The sequence below is a fragment of the Daphnia carinata genome, chromosome 1 (genome assembly GCF_022539665.2).
Source record: "Daphnia carinata strain CSIRO-1 chromosome 1, CSIRO_AGI_Dcar_HiC_V3, whole genome shotgun sequence".
Taxonomy (NCBI): Eukaryota; Metazoa; Arthropoda; class Branchiopoda; order Diplostraca; family Daphniidae; genus Daphnia; species Daphnia carinata.
In genome coordinates this window covers 13,654,974-13,669,921 of record NC_081331.1, presented here as the reverse complement: position 1 = coordinate 13,669,921, position 14,948 = coordinate 13,654,974, and the positions used below count along the sequence as shown (strand labels likewise).

General features: G+C 39.7%; 6 protein-coding genes across 8 annotated transcripts; 4 read left to right on the top strand and 2 right to left on the bottom strand.

Annotated features, from left to right (window-relative positions):
* The first annotated feature begins 184 nt into the window (after positions 1–184).
* LOC130691651 (putative glycerol kinase 5) lies at positions 185–3,293 on the top strand. 3 transcript variants are annotated; one of them, XM_057514633.2, is made up of 11 exons: positions 185–410; positions 738–950; positions 1,063–1,156; positions 1,213–1,382; positions 1,442–1,638; positions 1,707–1,917; positions 1,982–2,308; positions 2,372–2,556; positions 2,660–2,772; positions 2,838–2,913; positions 2,977–3,293. In XM_057514633.2, the coding sequence occupies exons 2-11, from the start codon at positions 804–806 to the stop codon at positions 3,041–3,043; spliced, it is 1,587 nt and encodes a 528-aa protein (XP_057370616.1). In that variant the 5' UTR covers positions 185–410; positions 738–803; the 3' UTR covers positions 3,044–3,293. The 3 variants fall into 3 exon arrangements, with proteins under 3 accessions (XP_057370616.1, XP_057370614.1, XP_057370615.1); XM_057514631.2 differs by having other exon boundaries at positions 185–435; XM_057514632.2 differs by having other exon boundaries at positions 185–435; positions 735–950.
* Positions 3,294–4,219: 926 nt separating this feature from the next.
* Positions 4,220–5,953, top strand: LOC130691657 (trichohyalin-like). Its single transcript, XM_057514640.2, has 2 exons — positions 4,220–4,433; positions 4,547–5,953. The coding sequence occupies exons 1-2, from the start codon at positions 4,339–4,341 to the stop codon at positions 5,829–5,831; spliced, it is 1,380 nt and encodes a 459-aa protein (XP_057370623.1). The 5' UTR covers positions 4,220–4,338; the 3' UTR covers positions 5,832–5,953.
* A 695-nt stretch (positions 5,954–6,648) lies between these two features.
* On the top strand, positions 6,649–8,106 carry LOC130691665 (store-operated calcium entry regulator STIMATE-like). Its single transcript, XM_057514651.2, has 6 exons — positions 6,649–6,947; positions 7,023–7,167; positions 7,233–7,354; positions 7,429–7,541; positions 7,599–7,682; positions 7,748–8,106. The coding sequence occupies exons 1-6, from the start codon at positions 6,800–6,802 to the stop codon at positions 7,997–7,999; spliced, it is 864 nt and encodes a 287-aa protein (XP_057370634.1). The 5' UTR covers positions 6,649–6,799; the 3' UTR covers positions 8,000–8,106.
* Positions 8,107–8,259: 153 nt separating this feature from the next.
* LOC130691653 (uncharacterized) lies at positions 8,260–10,936 on the bottom strand. The gene is made up of 10 exons (XM_057514634.2): positions 10,502–10,936; positions 10,306–10,352; positions 9,822–9,920; positions 9,643–9,754; positions 9,431–9,577; positions 9,335–9,375; positions 8,937–9,266; positions 8,838–8,868; positions 8,696–8,782; positions 8,260–8,629 (listed from the first exon to the last, which is right to left on the bottom strand). The coding sequence occupies exons 1-10, from the start codon at positions 10,776–10,778 to the stop codon at positions 8,349–8,351; spliced, it is 1,452 nt and encodes a 483-aa protein (XP_057370617.1). The 5' UTR covers positions 10,779–10,936; the 3' UTR covers positions 8,260–8,348.
* Positions 10,937–11,713: 777 nt separating this feature from the next.
* On the bottom strand, positions 11,714–12,363 carry LOC130691672 (U7 snRNA-associated Sm-like protein LSm10). The gene is given in 3 exon segments (XM_057514661.2): positions 11,714–11,957; positions 12,022–12,139; positions 12,221–12,363. Coding segments are annotated over 3 exon segments (459 nt in total). The 3' UTR covers positions 11,714–11,759.
* A 257-nt stretch (positions 12,364–12,620) lies between these two features.
* On the top strand, positions 12,621–13,727 carry LOC130691071 (uncharacterized). Its single transcript, XM_057513974.2, has one exon. It carries the CDS (start codon positions 12,981–12,983, stop codon positions 13,593–13,595), a length of 615 nt encoding a protein of 204 aa, XP_057369957.1. The 5' UTR covers positions 12,621–12,980; the 3' UTR covers positions 13,596–13,727.
* Positions 13,728–14,948: the final 1,221 nt, after the last annotated feature.

Sequence of the window (14,948 nt, the reverse complement as noted above, 5' to 3'; positions counted from 1 at the left end):
ATGAAAATTAAAATAGCTCAATTATTTCATTTTTTATATAGTTAATACCGTCCTAATTATCCAACATAAAAAAAGTAGTAATAAGTCGACTAACAGATGGCGATTCCGTATTCCACTTCAAACACAGTATTCCTGCATTGGGCAGTCACGTTTTCGTTTTACCATATGTGGGTCAGACCTCAGGAGTCTCAGGTACTCAGAATTGGCCGAGCCATCACATGTCTGGAGGGCTGGTGTTTACCAACTATAAAAATGCTAGAAACTATGTAGAAAGTCTTACTTTTATTTATTGTGTAACGTTGTTTTCTGAGGGGATACAACGTGTCAGCTGCTGGTGAAACAGCTATGCAGAACGTGTTGATTCTACTACTTTTTGAACCACAGATTTGATGGAACACATCGTTGTATACGTGAGATTAACTTTTTAGTAGATTGGTAAGTCATTTATAGTCTTATCTAGGTTAGGTTTTTAATTCTTTGTAAAATTTGGGTTTAGATATTATTATTTCATTCTACTACAAAGATTTTTAAATATTTTCTTACTTAAGCTGAACTAGGTAAAGAAAAAACTGTTTATTGTTTTCCAGAATTAATGTGTGTGGGCCTATTTTGTCATACATGCATGTTACTATTATTGTTAGATTGTGAGACATGAAAGTATAATGCTCCTATCTTTTTTTTAGGCAATATCACCATATCTCAGTCTACTACATTATCCATCTTATCTCATATAGCAGGTGGTGGCGTGTTATTAGTCAGTTTGTGCCTGCCATCACAGAAAGAAGTAAGCTGGCCTTCTGAAGATGGCTAGCAAAAGAGGCGACAAAAACTCGAAACGGTCGTCTTCAGCGGGTAGGAAGCTCATTGCGTCCGTGGATTTTGGTACCACTTCAGTTCGCTGCTTTCTCTTTGATCACCAAGGACGCGTTAGGTCTAGCGCCGCAGTAAAGGTGAAATTTAACTGTAAAAGTGTCAACAAATATACAATGTCTGGAGGCAAAAAACAACCAACTCTCTTTCTAATAAAGATTTTTAAAATTTCTAATATTTTGTGCATTGCAGGTGAATCAAATATATCCACAACAGGGCTGGAACGAAATTGATCCCGAAGACGTCTGGACTAAGTTTCGGACTGTTTTCAAACAAGCCCTAGAAAGTATATACGTCATCTGCCTTAACTGTATATAATAAGTAATTCAACATTTATAACAGATGCCGATGCCGATGCATCTGACATCAAAGTGTTTGGTCTCACTACACAACGGGGCTCTTTCGTGACGTGGGATAAGCGGACCGGAAAGCCTTTTCACAATTTTATTACGTGGAAAGATTTAAGAGCTGACTATCTTGTGAAATCATGGAACAACTCATGGACAATTCAAGTGATATCTAGTTAATTTGTTTACAGTTTTTCAAAATCTTAATTATAATCCAAAATCAGGGCATCCGTTTGGGCTCCATCGTCCTACATAAAGCAACTCGGAACAAACGCTATTTAGCTGGTAGTGCTTTTAAATTCATGAATGGTTTGGTTTCATTACGTCTACGCTGGGCCCTAGACCACCACGAAAATCTCCGTCAAGCAGCCCAAGAAGGACACGCTCTTTTGGGTACCATAGAGACGTACCTTATCTATAGGTAAAATTTGTGTTATGTGATTTCTTTCGAAAGCGTTCCATTATTGTTTGCCGGTTTGTCCTCAATAGATTGACGCAAGGTCGTATCCACGCAACGGATTACAGCAATGTCTGTGTGAGTGGGCTATGGGATCCTTACACTTTTCAATGGGTTGACTGGCTGATTAACATGCTGGATATTCCTAAATCCATGCTTCCAGAAATTAAAGATTCCTGTGGCAGCCATTGGGGTTCTATTCATAAAAATGTTTTCGGTGCTGAAATTCCGATACATTGCGTTGTAAGTATTTGTTGTTTTCTTTGTGTAATACTCATCGGTAATGTAGAATGGAACGATTGTTTAGGTATCGGATCAAGGCGCTTCGTTATTCGGCTCGCTATCTTTCAACCAAGGGGATGTCCGGTTAACGATGGGCACCGGTTCCTTTGTCTCGTACAATACGAGCGATAAACCACATGCCTCGGTCTCTGGTTTGTATCCGGTAGTAGGGTGGAAGATTGGTGATGAAGTGGTGTTCATTGCAGAAGGTCATTCCACTGACACGGCCACTGTCATCGAATGGTGTCGCGAGATTGACCTATTTGAAGATTATGACGAAATTGAAAAGATAATTACTTCTATACCAAACAGTGATGATGTTTTTTTCGTTCCAGCATTCAGTGGAATCCAAGTACTTTAAAGAAAAATTTAAATTTTCAGGTGTTTGTTTATTAAAATTGTTGCGTAAAACTAGGCACCCGTCAACGACGAAACCGTTGCTACAGGTTTCATTGGGATCAAACCTTCCACACGCAAAGCCCATCTTTTACGAGCAGCAATCGAATCTTTAGCTTTCAGAGTCTATCAAATGTGTCAGCTGATGTACCAGGAAACAGGCCAAGTCGTCACGAAGATGCGGGTCGATGGCGGTGTAAGTCGGTAAGATATTTGCCATAGGGATAAGAATGTCTACCGTTGATGCAAGTTATCCGAAAACGTGATTAAAATATGAAACGTCTCGTTTTTTTTTCTGAAATGTCAGCAATGATTTTCTGATGCAGCTGATATCTGATCTTACTATGATGACCATTGATCGTCCTGTATTTATTGAAAGTGCTGCTCATGGCGCCGCATTGATGGCAGGACTCTCTTTCGGTACTATTCTCAACTTGAGCACGATATTCGTAAACAATGAGATTAATATTCTTAATTTCTTTAAGGGATATGGAGATCGCGAAGTGAATTGCAAAATATGCGACAAACTGAACGTGTCTTCTTCCCTGTTGAAAATCGCTGGTAAATCTCAGATTGGTACTGTTTAAATGGCCACGAGTGAACCATTTCATTTTCCAATCACAGGTTGGATTATGCCCCATTGTACAGTTCATGGAAAAATGCCGTCCGAAGGCTTTGTCATTGGTATTAGGTAGATATCGACGACAAAGGAAAAACAAATCAAAGCTGGATACCCAAATTTCCCTAAGGTTACTTCACCCGTTTTCTCCAAACCAAAAAATTTAGGTTGTGGTGAACTTTCTCGAATGTTTTTCACTATAGGTTTTCAAAGAGAACTATTTTTTTTTAAGTGTAAAATTTAAAATTGGACCAACTATGCCTTTTCATAATTTTGGGTGCTGTAAGACAGAGCGAATATACTCGGGAATCTGCAAGAAAAATCTGCTGACCTATGCGTCATCCTTTAGGTGTTTATCGAAGATGCAACAGTTAAAAAGGTGATGCTATTCAGAAGACGGACTTTCATTTAATTGCTTAGAAACTAACATATCCCTTTTGATGTTTTACAAGTCCGTGTAAGAGCAGGAAACTTTTTCGTTGCTAGAATGAAACAGGATTACCCATGTTTTTTTGAGGCAGAGCTGGTGAAATTATTAGATAACTTTCAAGTAAATAAGAAAGAATAGCAAGGTAAGACGTTTATCTATTAGAAACACAAGGGGTGGTAAGATTTCAACCTTACCGTGAAAGAATTGCTATCCAAGCGGAATTGATTCAAATGAATCGCAAAATTCCCGTCTGCAGTTTAACGATAGAAAGTAACGTCATTAACATTAAAGCAACCGATAGTAAGCAAAAAAGAAGAGCAAGCCAAAAAGATTATTTTTAATAGAACCTGAAAAATGAAAAAGCAAGACGATCTTATGTTCGGAAAGAAAATAATTTTCCCGTGTATGATGTTGGAATATTAATTTGATAACCTCATTCCAAGTAAAATTAGCCACAGCAAGTCCACCCATTAACATTAAAAATCCCATCATATATTACGCACCGTTAATTTTTTCTCATAAATATCGTATTCCGAGAAGCATTGACATGTGAAATCCTCTTCCACTTCTATTGAGCAATGGCGATTTTGGCTTTAGAGAAAGGCAAAGAAGTGATTTCATTCACATTTCGTGGTTAAGCACAATATCCAAAGGCCCATTCTTCGGATATGTTCATTATGAATGGATCTTGTCACCATTCAGGCGTTATTGATTCAAATGACTTGGCGAGTTCTCGCCTGCCAATTCGTGATAACAAGACTGTGTCGGCGTCATTCTGTTCTTACCCCACCATCCTTGTATAAATAGCGACCGCGTTCGTGGAAAGAAACCAAAGAACTCGGCGCTCTTGGCTGGAGTAAGTCCTCACAACAGAGTAGCATATAACAGCCTAACTTCACTAACTAATACATTTACGAAAAAGACCCTAATCAAAAAGATGGTTAAACTGTTGCTTGTCACAGCTTCTCTTTGGCTAGTACTGGCCATCAGCCAATATCATTGCGACTCTTCGGTTGCTCTAGGCAATATTCGGTAAGTACTATCATTCTAATTTAAATGTTAACTAATTTCCGTTGTCAGAACTCTTAATTCAACGTCTTTTGCATGTTAAAATTGCACTTTCTATTATCTGTTTGAAATTTCAGCAATGACGAAAGGAACCTTTTAAATCCTAACGATTTAAAAGAAGAAACTAGAAGAGTTTTGAACGATGAACGCCGCATGGAACAAGATCGTCGGCGTACATCAGAAACTCACCGTCGAGAAGTCGATGAGCGTTCAACACCTGACGATCGTCGTATGGAGAGAAGTAGAACGGAAGATAGACGCCAACCAGCGGACGTGACACGCTCGGCTGTCCGAAGCCAAACGGAGCGTCGTGTCGATCAACATCGTGAAGAAGAACGTAGGGTGGCCGACCGTCGAGATCAGCTCCGCGAAGACAGGCAATCTAGCGAAAGGAGAATGGACGAACGTCGAGGTGTCGTCGAAAACCGAAGAGATGAAAACAGGAATGATGAGCGCCGAAGCGCTGAACGCCGGAATGAAGTGGAAAGATCGGTCGTTCGTCAACAGAACGAACGCCAAGAAGAAAGACGTGAAATGCAACGTCGATCTGATCGAAGCCAAGATGAACGTGAAACGCAACGTCGGTCTGACCAACGCCAAGATGAACGTGAAACACAACGTCGATCTGATCGACGCCAAGATGAACGTGAAACGCAACGTCGATCTGACCGACGCCAAGACGAACGTGTTCAACAACGCCGAACAGGTGAAGAACGTGAGCGTCGATCGGTTGAGGAAAGAAGAGAAGAAAATCGCCAAGACAACGGACAGATTCGAGTTGACGAACGCAGAAATGAAGTAGAAAGAACAACTGAACGTCGCCAGCATCGATCTAACGAGAATCGACGAGAAGAAAGACGTCAAAACGAAAACGATGATGAACGAGTCGAACAACGTCGAAGCGAAGAGCGCAGGACAATGAATCTTGATGTTCGTAGCGAACGTCGAGCTATCCAGGATAGTGCCCAAGAAAACAATGAACGCCGTGTTGTTGTCGAGCGTAGGGACCAATCTGTCGAACGGGATATTGCAGGGCGCCGCAATGACGAACGCCGCGACGAACGATCTCGTGAAGATGTTGAACGTCGAGTTGATCAACGTCGCGATGATCGTCTTGCAACTGTATCGGAAACAAGTCGTCTCGGGGCCAGAGATCTTTCTGAGAAGAGAATGACTCGTCGCGATATTCGTATAATTAACAAGGAAGATGACTCACTGATGCTGGAGCCGACATTTACCACGGTTTTCGACATGGTGAAAGATAAGGTATCCAACAGCGATTGGGTATCTTCCGTCTCTCTCGGACTTGTCACCATCGCTGCTTTGGCCATTCAACAACAACGCACAATTAAAATCGCTTGAAAATTTCCTTTCCATGTATGTTTAATCTACACGCAGATCTAAATCCTTTTAACCAGTGGTTCGTTATGTAACTTCTATAACCCTTCTCTTGCTTTAAATGTGAAATATACTCATTATAAGCATCCAAAGGAAATTCTCTTCTTCTTGAAAAAGATTCCCACAGGTTTTAATGACATCATCTACCATCGTCAAAAACATATTCGTTTTAAGCTTAAATAAAATATTATTTCGAAGAAAGAGGTTTCTTCGATTCCAACGCCTCGCATGTGTTTAAAACAGTAAAAACTGTCATCAAGGGAAACAGAAGACGTTATCTCTAGGAATCGTCACGCTAAACGTAAAAGGCAAGGCTTAAGCGCCATTGACCTGATAGCCACAAGGGCGCCAGAATCTGATAGCAGATCCTTATACACTTGTAAATGGGTGGCCGGTGGCTACATGATTGACACCTGAGATAGATTCGTTTGAAATCGTCATACAAGCTTACCGGTTGACATGTACCTTAATGCTGGAAATCCGTTGTTTTTTTACGAACATTTCGTTTTCTTGGACACTTGTATTATTACATAGCTGCTAAACCCATGCTTCTAGTCAGCTGGTATACATTGCTGTCATCACACGTTCATACTTTTCGATATTTTTTTCTTAAGACTTAGCATGATTTAAATTATGAATTCACTGTAACCTGGATCTGGTTATTTCCACGCCACTAATCGATGAAATTGTTATGAAGTAAAACAATGAATGACATTCAGTAGTGAGTCTACCGCCAGGGTCGCTGAGATATACCCGCTAAATTTGTGGGTGCGGACTGCAGAGCATCAACAATCTTTTGGCCTTCACTGGAAAGTGGGCCGTTCTGAGCTAAAACGGGAGAAAGTTGGAAATGATCTAGTGACAGTTTACTAGGGGATTTGTTATTGTGCATGTATTAATGCACGGTTGGTGTGACAGTAGATCTGAACTAGATGAATCTTGGAACAGAGTTGATTGCCAATTCGGCGGTCACGGTCAGGCCAAGGGGTTCTCCACTTTGCTCCAAGGATGCCCTTACGGACGACTTCGGTTGGACAGTACAAGCTGTCCTTGCATGTTTAGCTTTTACATGCCTTGTCTGTAAGTTTAATGTTAATAAAAATTTATTTTTTACTCATAATATATATGTTTTATCAACTATAATACATTTGACAGTAAAGAGGTTTTGTGAGCCTGCCCGGCGTAGGCGCTCCTGGCTTGTTTGGTTCTATGATACCTCAAAGCAAGGTCTTGGTTCACTTGTTATTCACATGGCAAATATATATCTTGCAACATTATTCCAAGGAGATCCATGTACATGGTAAATCTAATTTACACAACTTGTTAACTTATCATTCTTTTTACCAAGTTATGAAACCTTGACAGGTACATTGTCAGTTTCTTGCTCGACTCTTCAGTAGGTCTGCTAGTCATTTATGCATGCATTAGACTCACAGTGAAATTGGCTGACAAGTGGAAGTGGCAATACCTCTATTTTGGAGAATATGGTATGATAACTAGTATTAAAACATTTCTTTATATTGGGCCTAATAAGATCAATTCTCCATTGCTTCTTATCAAGGAAACCCTGCAAGTGCTAAAGCCTGGGCGGCACAGTCTGGAGTTTACATGGGGATAATGGTGGTAGAAAAAGTACTCATAACAATCCTAGTCCAATTGGAGTTTTGGGACAAAGTATAACACCCATCATTAAAAAAACATGAAATTATCAGTAACACACATTTTTTTTAGGTTCGTGATCTGATTCTCTCCCCAATAACAGATCCAAAGGTGGCTATTACGGTGGTGTTGCTCGTGATACCTTTCTTCGTTAACGTAATTTTCCCTTCTCCTTTTTTTTTTCTCATATAGCTTATTATTTTTGTTCTACTTTCACTAAGGTTCTGATGTTTTGGGTAACTGATAATTTCCTAATGAAAAAGCCAAAGCGTGGTCGGAAGCGAGCTGTTCGATACCAAAGAGTGGTCAACAACAACAGCAATCTGGATAGTTTACCGGAGGACTCTGACGCCCTTTTATCCGGCGATGAAGATTTGCTGGATTCGACAGAAGAGCCGGCCACGACACCACTGGCCTTTAAGAATGTCGACGAGTTACTCAATGTCAACCGGAGAAACAATTCGGTAGTCTGAACATGTAAATCCCTGCATTCCTCTTCGGCATTTTGTTTTTAACATTACGACGACTTTTAATTTTGTGTACATAAAGGAGCAATAATATACTGACAACTAGCGGCCAAGTGCACCCTGTTTTGAAAAGGGCTAGTTTATTCCAAGTTTCCTCTTCACGTGTTCGCTACCAAAGAAGGTAACAAACTGTTCTTATTCGCTCTTCCAGTATCTTGTAATGCCAGTACATTGAATGTAAAAAATGAAATTCATCAACTCTTGAAACTGGTGAAAAGTTTAAAATTGAATCTTGTACTTCAAATGTTGTTCTTCAGAGCATGTCACGAAACATAAAAAAAATAAAAAACCTAGGTTATGGCATAAAACGTTTTTCGCATAGCGAAACAGTTAATTGTCGAACTTCTTTAAGATTAAGCTGCTCGTTCCCTGTATGCCTACGAACAAAACATAAATTCCGATTTTTCAAGTGGTAAAGCGTATTCATCTTAGCTGGGACGACGATTCTTATCACATAAAGAGCATGATTTGACTTTGTGGTCCTCGTATTTTCATCTCTTACGGGAATGAAAGTAACACTGACTAGTGAAGACGGAAGTAAAGGCGACAGCTGGTGTAAAAAGACATTGTCCAATCCTGTAAATCACGTTAATACCTTTAAACGAAAAGCTAAAAAGAAGACAGAATCATTCAATTGATTACCACAACGAAGTCCATCTCGTTGTTCATGGTTTACGCGAACACCTTCTATCCTTCCAGAGTTACTGATTCCAAAGTGAATTGTACCGCCTTCAAAAGAATACTTTAATAATTATTGCAAATTATGTAATGATATGAAATTTACCTTTGTTAGAATTAAGCATTCCACAAATTACCTATATGAACAAAGAACAGAATTATTTAAGGGATTCAAGAGTAAGCGCTCGGAAAGTACAACGATGACCTCTGCAGTTCTTTCCAAAGAGATCTGTTCGACTGACTTTTCGAATGAAATAGCATCAACCTCCAGGTCAATGTTATTCATATCAATAAACATGAAACGATCAACGGAATATTCATCAGACTTTGCTGATTTTCGACCGCTTTTTGCTAGATTGACGACGGGTGTAGGTTTGAAATCCAAAATGCTCATGCTGTATTGAAAAACTTTGGGTCGCTGTTTGGAAATTCGTGAATGGGCTATGCTGAGCGGAGATTTCTTTGTCGCATACAAAGAGGCTCTAGAGCATGAAAGCGTAGCTTCACAGACTGATTTGTAAACTCCTTGAATGGCCTTAGGTTCCGTGGGAAAACACGAATTAATATGAAACTAATTCATTAGCTATTTCATTAATTACGAACCTGTTCTAGTTCCGGAAAAATTCGTGCTAGTTCTAGAAAAACTATTTGAATACGTTAAGCAACATTTCTACTTATAGAAATAGTGAATAGGCTTACCATCGTCGAACTTTCTCAGGTGATAACTGTTATTTAATGAAACATCACGAGAGATTTTGCTAATCAGGCTCAATAGTGATTTAAGAAGTTCGGGGTCACTTAAGTTGAAACTGGATTCGTTGGTCTCAATAAAACCTTCCAAGAAACCTAACATGCAATGAGCTCGTTATGTATATTAAATATTCATGAAAGGGGATTATCCTGATGCTTACTGATGAGTAAATTGAGAGCATTAATTGAGGAAATGTCTTGTAAGGCTGCTGGAATATCACTCAATACCTCCAAAATTTCAACCCTCAGCATTATAAGATCATGATTTAAAACCTGTTTCATGGAGCGACCTTTAGTAAAATCAATGCATTACAGTCATAATAACGGTACAAATACTCACGGCTGGTTTCAGCAACAATAATTTGTGAAGATCAAGCGTTACAAATGTAGCCCTCCTAGATGGAATATGTTTGATGATGAGGCTGATGAAGTTTAAAACCTGTATTCGAAAAAAAAAATATTACTTTGGCCCCGTTCTATAGACAGCTACCAGTAAGTAAAAAGGGCACAAACATCCTTGTACGTATCTTGACTACTTGACATGCCCTTTTTTTTTCCAAGTACCGGCACGATACAAGCCAGCCAATAGTGGGGTATTAACTTCTAGATTTTGAATTTAATCTTCCTCCCCTAAAATGCCCAAGACATTTTCACCATGCCCCGAAGTCTGATAAGCGCGCGTGCTAATGAACTTTAAGAATTACTGTAGGATGTAAATAACAATACTGCCAAGATGCTTATTGCATTAAATTTCAGATCAAAAACAGTGGTTTACAGGTATATAGTAATGAATACATTCATGATGTATGGAGAGGATGTCTTACCTTGGCATGTAGGGGTATCAATGACTCACTCTCTATTAGTTCACTTCCTATCAATAAAAAAAATACATGGTCAGATAATTTCCATATTGCTTGATAATACTCTTTAATTATGACTAAATATCAGGAAAAAAAATTAATAAAAACACATGGTTAAAAATAAATAGGCAACATTCTATTTTTGCCAAGATAGCCTTACTTAAACTGTTGATGATTTGCTCATACATGTTGTCCATAATTCCAAAAAGGGGAATGAATTTGTCATCTTTTTTGGCAATCACCAAGACACAATCAAGCATTTCATTCATGTTAGCAATTGAATGATTTGCTGTTCCGCACGATTTCGCCTCATTGATTTTACTCAACTTCGTGCAAAATATTTCGACAAAACGTTTTTCAAAAACGAGAGTGGGGACAAAGTCAGGTTCGTTTAGCTTCAATAGCAGCGCTTGTGTAAAATTCTCAGCATTATTCATGGTTAATAAATGTAAAGCTCACAAATGAAGAAAAGTACTCCGACCGCTTCAATTGTTTAAGTAAATAGAGGAGACGATGGGGATACGAAGTTACAATTGTTAAAATCTCTGTTCGGGACAATGAGGAGGTTAAGTTGTCAGAATCTGTTCTGTCGTCTTTGAACTGAGCTAGCAGACGATGACTGGCGCCGAAGCACAACAATAAGGAACGGAAGGACCCCTGGTGGCAAGAAAGTTACGAAATCGCTATTTCGTCTGCTGAGCCTTGGCCAAACTCTAAAGTCAAGTTTCCAGATGAATGTGTCTCGAGCAAACGTCGTAATTCGTGATTGTCTTGTCATTTGTCGATCTGTTTAGCAATTGGCAATTCGGCACAAGTGGTTAAGAAATATTCCTCTTATCCACCTCGTAAAAAAAGGCAATCAGAATATTTTTCTGCAATTGAACTCCATACAATGGAAACTTCGAATCGAGTCGTATGTGGAATGGTGTTAGGGGAAGCTTCGGAATCGGACGAGGACTCCGATGTTCCGAATAATTCTACTGTTGCTAACATAAGCTTCGTACCCAGTTCGGGTAACCCCAAAAAGACACCAAAACACAAACTGAAATACAACACTCTATTGCACTATCGCCTACGTAAGAATGCATTTAGAATCATTCATACTTCTTTATTAAAATGTTCAACTATGTATCTTTGCACTTTACTATCCTAGGAGACAGCAACATATCCCTAAGGAATAACATGGTAAATATGGCTGAACAACCTGTACAAAAGGCCATTCAAAGACTACAGGAATCCTTGCAAATCCAAACAAGAACAAGAGCTTCACTTCATGAGATGCCACGCTACTTGCATCAGCTAAGTGTTGCATTGGTTGGCTTACAGGATCGACTACCAACCATCTGTAATACTAAAATCATTCCAGAGACAAAGGGTAATTGAGGCAACATTGTATTTAAGTGTCAGATATTCAACCATTAGCTTGTGTCTTGTGATGTCCCAGGAGGCTGGGGTTCACTTTCTTTTGCTTCAGTTTGTTGCTGTTGCTGAATGAACTTCAGTGTTTCTTTTTGTCTTTTCCTAGCCAGTTTTGCTTTTGTTGTGTCACTCATATTTGTCTTATTAGGTTTGGGTTTGCCTTAAAGTTGATTCTTGATGGCCTCTGTGATATCAATCTACAAAAAGGAAAATAAGTGTTATAAAGTTATGAAGTGATTGTTTTGTATGAAACAGTCTCACATCATCTGGGATTTGAACATATCTGATGTTTCTGGCCTTGACAAAGAACTCTTCAAATTGGTAGTGCTTGTCATCATTTCCTTGTACTGTTGCATCATGTACAGATACATTCATGAATCTAAACATATGTAAAAGAAAAAGAAGAAAAAAAGAAATGAGATCTAGAAATAGTCCTTTCTTTAGAAGAAACAATATTTACCCATCAACCTGAGAGATGAGGCCCTTGACGGCCATTTCATTCTGCAATTCAATTACGGTTACCCGTCCTTCCAATGCTTGTAGAAGGCACAGCAGTGAATTTGCGGCATTATATCGGTCTCGAGCAGTAGACAATGACGTCATTGAAAAAAATTAACAGGTCGGCAATTTGTCCTCAATGGAAAATATCGAAGAATAGTAGCCCCGAAAATAATCTTGTTATGAATAAACAAGCACCTACTACTTCTATTGGAAAAATTGGGCAACAGGAACCACTCCGAATTCACAATCACAAATTTCAAAATTCAATTAACGTCGTCTGCTACGCCCGATTCAGCGTTGGTATAAACAGCAATTCTAGTCGGTAATAGCGTCAAAAGCAATTTTCAATTTCTATCTTCTTGTTCTGCCGATGACTCCAACATTCATTTGCATCCAAAGCAATATCGTTCGTTCATTCCGAGCTCTAGGGATTTCGCCGATTGTTGGTCCTATTGCACCTACAATCTATCTGTATCCGTGGGCGGAAAGCAATTCCCAGTCTGATTTTGAATCTCCTGAATTATTTTGCCCAGCAAATTTCCCAATAGACCGTTACATCTTCTATGTCGGATGGATCTACCGGAAATGCTAGAAATATTTTAATGCGGTGGCAACAGTCAGAGCAATCTTGAGCTGTACTAGTTACGAAGAAACGAAGTATTATATCGAAACACTCGCAGTTAACGGTTGGCGGTCCAGCTCGTAGGCAATCACAGAAAATGTTGACCGTGAGATGTGTGAAAATCACTACAGCTGCCGTTCCATTTTTTGTATTGTTTTTGCTTTTTCCGATCATTTTGAAAGTGAGTCAAGAATCCGGTCGCCCACTCATGTGCTATAAATGTTGGGCCGATAAAAGCAACGAAGGAGATATGTCCGTTTGGGATCGTCCGTGGTGTTTGCTGGACCAGAAACATCCAGAAGCCATGGCAGAAACAATCGTTTGTCAGTCCACTGAAGCTTATTGTGGCATCTACTATCATGAAAAGCAAGATCACGAGGAAGATGGTGCATCCGCAATATTTGTACGAGGCTGCCAAGAAGACCGACTACGACCAAGCCTGTTCATCGGAAACTTACAGGCTATGATCTACGGTACGCCTACGGGCCGAAAATTCACGGTGGCAGACCCTTTGCGCAATACCAATCACAGTTACTGGGCCTTTGATCAAGTCTGCACGACTTCGCTCTGCAACTCGTGGGCGGATCACACTCGCCAATGGGGCTGGATCAATTGGATTAAAGAGGCCTATACGTTCCACTGCCCCGGATTGCCTCCTCAGTATAATGATAGAACAGTTGAAGAAGAGATGACAAATTCTACAAATTCGTGAATAATAAGGCAGTAATGAAGGAATCGCCGTCCAACTGTAACAGCGTTACGGGATCTTTAAATTTTGCAAATGTTGAGAAAATGTAGAACTGAAATTTAGCGAGACAAAGAAAAAATGATTTCTGAGGCCGCAGTCATTGTTTCCTGATTTTTAAAATGGGTTTTGTCCCAGTCCCATTATAGAAAAAAATCGATAATATCGACGATAGATGGCTCTGCATTTGACAGGTGTTTTAATATTCCAGCTGAACAGTCTGCAAGAATCTCGGTATCCAGCAACGATCGGTGGTCACATCGTCCAAACGGATAGTGGAGGCTCCATGTCCCGTCTGGGACTTGGTTACGGTAAAGCCTCTTGTATACGTATCAATTCCCCTTTCTCTTCCCATGAGTATGAATCGTAAGATAATGAACGGGACCTTGGCCGAGTCTGTGGTCTGGGACCTTTTTTTTGATGGCCACCTTCTGATCCCATTTCTGCTTTTTGCCTCGCTTATTTTGCAACCAAAAGTCCAGAGGCATTTCACGCGCCAATGGTGACAATCAGATCCTTTAATGCTCGTTGCCAAATAAATGATAGTAGACAAAAGAAACATTGAGACAGCGTCATGGAGTCTTGTGCAGTTGTTTTGTTGTCCTTGCTGTTTTATGAAAGTATAGGGAACGTTTCCAATGGCAGTTGGACGTGGTTTGTTTTATACAACGAATAGTCTTGGCTCGACTCCAAGTAAATCACGAGCAACATTATTCTCCAACGGCAATGAAAAACCGAATAGGATTTAGTATACGATACGAAGCTGACAAGAGCGAGAGAATGGAGAAGACAGCGTTCAGGGTTGCGTGACGTGCACCAACACTGCGTGAATATGAATAAGGTGGGAATTTATCAGCGTTGCGCGACTTTCTAACAAAAACAGCTGCGAGATGATATAATTTTTAAATCCCACCGAACTGAACACGTTGTTCCTGTTGTCACACAAAAAACCTGCTTATTTCGTACACAGGAAACAACAAAGAAAAGGCCAATTGACGATGTCTTCCTTTTCATAATCTGTGAAGCCATATCTCATACAACTAGTCTCCTTCTCAACTGTCAATGGCTTTCAAAAAAATTGTCACATTTCTATTCCTTTCTTTCCGTCTTCAGAAAATGCGGTATTGATTCCGAATGGTTCCGTGTAGAGAGTCTACGGTGAATAAGAGTGGGTGTTCCCTTCTTTTGCCTTTTATATATTTTTTTTTTCTCCGGCCGTTTCCTCGCGATCGATCCGTCCGGACGCGCTTATCATCTTCCTTCCTTCTTTGTTGATTTTTTTTAGTTCTGTCTCATTCTTCCTTAAACTTTGTTGAGAGC

Excerpts from the sequence above, each read along its gene's own strand:
- LOC130691651 (XM_057514633.2), top strand. The coding sequence starts at position 804 with ATGGCTAGCAAAAGAGGCGACAAAAACTCGAAACGGTCGTCTTCAGCG. Across the intron at positions 1,157-1,212 it reads TTTCAAACAAGCCCTAGAAA|ATGCCGATGCCGATGCATCT; the intron begins GTATATACGTCA and ends CATTTATAACAG. Across the intron at positions 2,773-2,837 it reads GATGGCAGGACTCTCTTTCG|GGATATGGAGATCGCGAAGT; the intron begins GTACTATTCTCA and ends AATTTCTTTAAG.
- LOC130691657 (XM_057514640.2), top strand. The coding sequence starts at position 4,339 with ATGGTTAAACTGTTGCTTGTCACAGCTTCTCTTTGGCTAGTACTGGCC. Across the intron at positions 4,434-4,546 it reads GTTGCTCTAGGCAATATTCG|CAATGACGAAAGGAACCTTT; the intron begins GTAAGTACTATC and ends TTGAAATTTCAG.
- LOC130691665 (XM_057514651.2), top strand. The coding sequence starts at position 6,800 with ATGAATCTTGGAACAGAGTTGATTGCCAATTCGGCGGTCACGGTCAGG. Across the intron at positions 7,168-7,232 it reads CAAGGAGATCCATGTACATG|GTACATTGTCAGTTTCTTGC; the intron begins GTAAATCTAATT and ends AAACCTTGACAG. Across the intron at positions 7,355-7,428 it reads CCTCTATTTTGGAGAATATG|GAAACCCTGCAAGTGCTAAA; the intron begins GTATGATAACTA and ends CTTCTTATCAAG.
- LOC130691653 (XM_057514634.2), bottom strand. The coding sequence starts at position 10,778 with ATGAATAATGCTGAGAATTTTACACAAGCGCTGCTATTGAAGCTAAAC. Across the intron at positions 9,578-9,642 it reads TGCTCTCAATTTACTCATCA|GTTTCTTGGAAGGTTTTATT; the intron begins GTAAGCATCAGG and ends ATTGCATGTTAG. Across the intron at positions 8,783-8,837 it reads AATGCTTAATTCTAACAAAG|GCGGTACAATTCACTTTGGA; the intron begins GTAAATTTCATA and ends ATTCTTTTGAAG.
- LOC130691071 (XM_057513974.2), top strand. The coding sequence starts at position 12,981 with ATGTTGACCGTGAGATGTGTGAAAATCACTACAGCTGCCGTTCCATTT.